Source organism: Helicoverpa zea, chromosome 15 (genome assembly GCF_022581195.2).
Source record: "Helicoverpa zea isolate HzStark_Cry1AcR chromosome 15, ilHelZeax1.1, whole genome shotgun sequence".
NCBI lineage: Eukaryota > Metazoa > Arthropoda > Insecta > Lepidoptera > Noctuidae > Helicoverpa > Helicoverpa zea.
Genome location: NC_061466.1, coordinates 3,469,573 through 3,475,672, shown reverse-complemented (window position 1 = coordinate 3,475,672; position 6,100 = coordinate 3,469,573). Strand labels below are relative to the sequence as shown.

The 6,100-nt window shown below is 39.6% G+C and overlaps 1 protein-coding gene across 6 annotated transcripts in view; it reads right to left on the bottom strand.

The window, feature by feature from the left end:
* Positions 1 to 6,100, bottom strand: part of LOC124637136 (tyrosine-protein phosphatase non-receptor type 9-like) — a 49,128-nt gene that overhangs the window by 1,961 nt on the left and 41,067 nt on the right. For all 6 annotated transcript variants that reach the window (XM_047173484.1, XM_047173485.1, XM_047173483.1 and 3 more), the window contains 5 exons: positions 5,222 to 5,385; positions 2,028 to 2,257; positions 1,621 to 1,757; positions 1,414 to 1,490; positions 125 to 282 (listed from right to left, as the gene is read on the bottom strand). In XM_047173484.1, coding sequence (XP_047029440.1) covers positions 125 to 282; positions 1,414 to 1,490; positions 1,621 to 1,757; positions 2,028 to 2,257; positions 5,222 to 5,385 — 766 coding nt within the window. The remainder of the gene's footprint in view (positions 1 to 124; positions 283 to 1,413; positions 1,491 to 1,620; positions 1,758 to 2,027; positions 2,258 to 5,221; positions 5,386 to 6,100) is intronic.

The following is a 6,100-nucleotide window of genomic DNA, read 5'->3' as shown; positions in this document are numbered from 1 at the left end:
AATGTAGGACTCGCATGAACTATGCTATGCAACATTATCATTGTCATCAAAAATCATCGTAAAATAAATGTACGTTCGTCCGTACAACAGTAATATAATAAAATATGGAAGTTTAGAAACTTACCGCGTACTCGAGCAGCGCGAGATGGCAGAAGACGTACTGGTCGGGCATCTGTATGGAGTGCGCCCGCTGCGCTCTGATCCTCTCCACCGTGCCGCGCACGTCCAGCGCGCCCTCCGCCGCCAGCCGCGACGCGCAGATGTCCAGCGTCAGGAACGTGCCTGTACGCATACCATGCGGTCACGTCACCGCCGCACGCGATCCAAGCAATAGCGGTGCAGTAGTTTTAAAAGGCTTATGTTTAACTGACCACCAGGTATAGTAACAAATAGCAGACAAAAATAGTAAATGATCACCAAAATGAAACTCGCATTTTAATGTAAAATTATAACCAAAGTTTTAACACTTTGCTATCCTATTTAAGTAAAATTACTCCTAATAAATCATGAGTAAGCCAAAAATAGTAAATGATCACCAAAATTAAACCAACATTTTAAAGTAAACTTATAACCAAAGATTTAAATTCTGCTATCCTATTTAAGCAAAATGAATCCAAATAAATCATTGTTATCCTAAACTTGATATATATGTTAGCAGGCATGCAGCATGAAAGCAAACATGTAACAAGCAGCAAGCATGGCTTCTGTCACGGCTCCGGTGCTGCGGGGCTCCGGCGGTCCCATGCAAGCTTATCGTCGCAGATGGTTTTCACGCTCACCACCGCAGCTTCGGCTTGCTGGCCGGGTCTGCCAGCCAGCCTCAGCTGCAGCGGCGAGCGTTAAAACTGCCTGCGCCTCAGCTCGCAGGCCGCCTCGCCCCTCCGCGCCTACGCGGTTTTGAATTGCACTCTAGGGGTATGGCAGACAAGACTACCTACGTGGAGTGATATGGCATCATAATACTTTACTTAATAATAAGCCTACATTTTTTGGCAATCACAGTGATTTATTTAGGCAAAAATAATACATTAATTTGGTCGTCAAGATTTGGTGATCATTTACTAAATTTGGTGGTCAAATACAATTTAAAGTGGAGTCGTGACTAAAATAGCTGGTACTATTATAATTTTAGACTTTATTTTTCTGGTGTTAAATAGATATTTTTGGTTACAAAACTAAGGGTATCAAAGCATTTTATGGTGGTCATTATATTTATTCCCGTTTTATAATGATTCTACAACATTACGGAGCCTATATGCGAGAATTGAGTTCTGACAGTTCGCAGGCCGCGCACTCCTTGCACTCGGCCTGCATGCGGTGCGTGCCTGTACGCGCTCAGCTCTCGAGTGGCACATTTGCGTCGCGTTCGCCAGATGTGGACGCACTCTTAAATATCAATCTGTTTTTACTGACCTGTCCTGCCGATGCCGGCTGAGCAATGGACGACTATCGGGGGTCCCCTATTGTGTCCCGCCCACGCGTCTCCAAGGCTGTAAATAACATATTAAATTTTAAAATTTTACCACACAAAATAATAGTAGTATTAAAATTAGAGGAGCTAGGGCTTGGAGTTGGGTAAGGAAACACGTGTACAGTGCTGGGTACAGTAGCGATACGTACTCCTGTAGCGCGAGGTGCTGCGCGCGGCGCACGAGCGTGAGGAAGCGCAGCACGGGCTGCGCGCTGCCGCCGCCCGGCACGCCGTAGTCCGGCCAGCGCGTGTACTGCCCGTGCCAGATGCGCCGGGACTGCTCTCGCTGGAAGTACAACAAAAAAAAATAAGATCATCACATAATCCAAAGAATCAAAAAAAAAAACTTCATATAGTCTCCTTAAACTTTTAGTCTAGCACCCTAAGGGCTGATTTTTCAATCGCCAGATAACTTTTATCTGAGGAATATGTTTGACGTTTTGACAGCTTTTGTATGGAAAATATGTCAAACCGCCATATTTATTCTTCAGATAGAAGTTAACTGATGATTGAAAAATCAGCCCTAAATCTACCTGATTTATAAAAAATTACTTACCCTCAGATCACTGAGCAATAAATGCGTAATAGTATAATCATCTTCATGTTCGACGGCCTGCGTGGTGACGGCGAAGTCTCCGTACACGGCGTGTTGGTTCTCGCTGAGCGGCCAGTACTGCCCGCACTTGACGCGGCCGCGCTCCACGGCCCGCGTCGTCATCACCACCACTAGGGTACCCTGCTCCCATACCATGCGCCAGAAGTCGCCGAAAGTCTTCGGCAGAGGACCTGTAATGGGTAAATGAGAAGTGTGAAGTAAGCTTTTTGTAATATTCCTTTATATTGCATCAGAATACCTACTTGAGGCAAGTTGACAAATATACGGATAATGCCCATGTCCGATAAATCGGTGATCGATTTTTTGTAGGAGAAAAGATAACACACAACGTACCTACAACTTACGTGCAACGTTCATGTCCTACAAGAAGTAGGAAAGAAAATCCTAGTCATACAGACCTACAAAAATCGGCCCGATTAGGTATATTATGTCATATCTGTCCTACAAAAAGTCTGACGTGGGCGGACACCATTAAAAATATGCCTTGTCATAATTATCAGTAGAGGTAAAATTGTGACAATAGAAAAACTGACCTTAATTAAAACTTAGATTAATAATTATTGATTTTTATGATCAGATAACACTTATTTATAGTGGCAGTTATTCTTGAAATCAACATTTCTTTATAATCTTTGCACTAAAGCTTGTCCCTTATTATGCAGTATACAAGGTCGAGGCAATCAAATACAGAGAAACAAACATTTCTTTTTGGGTAGTATTTAAACGCAAATCAAAAAATATCCTTTTTCTATGCAGTAAAATTCCGAATTCCCATCAAAATTACTGATTGCACAGCAAAATATTCAACTCAAAATATCACTAAACACACTACAATTTATTTTCGCAGCGTACAGCGATTTTTCCTAAAGCAAAAGCTTTTTCATCAATGCACAGCTAACAATCTTAATGCACATTATACATGTTAACTTTTTTCCTTTTAAATATAGCTTCTATTTTTATATTATTTACAGCAGTTTTTCTGAATAAAACAGCATTTTATTAGTCACAGTCATCTTATTATTTATTAATTACCACATAATGAGATCAGCAAAAAAATATAAAATTAAATGCAAAATTGTAATTTATTGAAATCTTAATAAGAGTCCACGCTTCCTTTTTTGCCCAATAGGCTCATTTTTAGCTTCTGCAGTTGGCGCCACGTACTTGAGTCGGATCGCAAGTCCGATGATATGCTTGCACATTCTTAAAAAAAATGTGGCGGGTACATTTTTAGTCATTGTCAGTACTTCCTTTTGGCATACATTTCATATAAGTAGTCATTAAAAGGCAGAACTATCATATTTCAGAATGTTTATAGTCATAATCATATTTTGGCATATTTTTGGAATTTTTATTTTCCTGTAAGAAGCATGCAAACAAGCCTGAAGCATGCAAGCAGGCATGCAGCATGTAAGCAGGCATGCAACATGGAAGTAAGCATGCAACAAGCATGGCTTCTGTCACGGCTCCGGCGCTTCGTGGCTCCGGCGGTCCCATGCGAGCTTATCGTCGCAGATGGTTTTCACGCTCACCACCGCAGCTTCGGCTTACTGGCCGGCAGAGCCGGCCAGCCTCAACCGCGTCGGCGAGCGTTAAAACTACCTGCGCCTCAGCTCGCAGGCCGCCTCGCCCCTCCGCGCCTACGCGGTTTTGAATTGCACTCTAGGGGTAGGGCAAATAAGACTACGTGGAGTCGGTTTTGCAGCGATTCGTTTTCGTTGCTAGCTTCAATTTTTAAAACAATGTTTTTTAATTGAAGGTTATAAATGGCAATGTGCTAAATAAATTGAATCTAAATAAAATTCTACCATCTTCATAGTACGCTGCATGAGATTTCAGTTAATTTGTTCTGCTTTTAGAAATAATGCAATGTGACAGGATTTTTTTGTTATAATAATCATTAAATTTGCCGAGCATGGCTTCTTGAAAATTAAGACTAATATGATGAACAGGTTTTGTTGTACTTACTGGTTAATATGCGACTGGGATAGTTATTTTGCTATGAAATATGGAAAATTTGCTGTGCAGTCAGTATTTAATGCTTGTATGTAGTATTTTTGTACAAGAATAAATTTAACTGTATTGCATTATAAGGAAAAACGTAATGTCATATTGATGTATAATTTCGAATTATCTGCAGTTTGAGTTTTGTTAAACATTTAGTTTATTTGTAGTGGAGTAAGTTATTTGATGTAAAAAAGAATATAAATGGTGAGTATTTATTGATAGGCGATTATTTATTTGATATGCAATTTATAATATCCCTTTCTTTTTTGCACAAAAAGAATATTAATGACATCGCCATTATTCGCCGAGTGAATTCTAAGAACGGAGGATTTCCCCTGCTTTATTTGAAATTCGCGCAACAGGGCTTTATTAGTACTAATTCACAGAAGACGTATTTCCACTGTAAACAAGTAACTCGCATTGTTCTACGTATCGTGGGACCGAAGCCAAATTGTATATTGACCAGAAATGCTTAGAATTTTTATATCCTTTAGAATTTGTTATTAGGTGTATTTTTGCAGTGGTTTATAAACCGACTACTATTATTTTCAAAGTTACCAGTAAAAAAAATAAAAATTACCAGTAACTTGTATTGAAATAACCGTAAGTAGATACACAACAAAAAGAGAACAATGATAGATTGAACAAACATGTATGATGTTTATCGTTAATCAAGCTGATAGTACATAATAACATTTAGTAATTACACATGTCTAATCAATATTGCATTCAGTTTTATATAGATTAGACAGTTTGTTTACAACATCGGTTGTTTATCAATGTAGCTTTGTTTTTCATTAAATCTTAGTTCGAAATTCATATTAGAAATGTAGCATAAAATATTAAAATTTAAAACTTGTTTACAACCGACATTTCAGAATTTTTATTCATTTTTTTATGGGAAATCAAGAAAATATATACCTTTATTTGAATTTGTAAACAATTTACGTCATGTTTTACACCTAACCTATCAGTAACCTAGAAGAAAGGATAGTACACGTGGAGGGACGTGACACTATCATCAGCTGAAATTTAGCCGTTAAGACCTGACTACCATTTACTTAAAACATGCAAAGAAACCAAGCAGTACTTCACAATAATCATAAAAACATTCAACGAAATCTTACCTTGCGTACAAATATAAGCATTCTTCTGTTTATATCCGTCAACGTAGTTAGCATTGATATAGTCTGTGGTGGTATCGTCAGGGTCCGTCTGCGAGAGTAGCACGCGCGAGTGGTCGTAGCATAGGACATCTGTGTAGCGATTCTTGGCTAGATTGCTCGGCAGTCTGGAAGGTAATGTGGACTTTATTGACTAAGTTTAAAGGTTATTTTCGCTTGATGTGCATAAGCGAAAGTGTTGATGAAAACTGCAGTTAATATTAGAAAGTTATGTAATATGTTTTCAGGACTAAGATTGGGAGTTTAGTAGAAACACTGTAGTTAGCGTTCTGAATCTTGTTACAGAATACCAGAAATACAAAATTTGCAAATGTAAGGTTGACGTCGGACGGTGTGGTTTTAGAAACTTTCACAGACTAAAGGTAGGTAATTGATACACCTGCGCATTGGACAGCACGTAAATAAATGTAGGTCTTGCGCCTGATCTGTCTCCGTTCGTATCGGATTGCCGTCCCATCGGGCACGGTACAGTGAAGGTACTCCTTCACTGTACCGTGGGAATGAACCTATGTACAGTTATCGACACGGATATCGAGCCATGACCTTCACCTGCGCAGAAGCGATTTACTGCCATATTGCCTTATGCGTACGGGTGCGCAAAGCGATCCCCACTCTTCCGCCGAGAGCCCAATATCCGTGCCGGTATCTGTATGCTCACTATTATATGTCATGCGCACCTGGCTGACCTCTTTACATAAGAACAGCCACCGTGGCCGCCAATCAACTAGGAAGACATTATCATTATCATCAGTAGCCTTAACTGCTTGAATGCCGCTAATTAGAGAACAATAGAAAATCAATTGTGTCTCGCGTGGTTCCGCC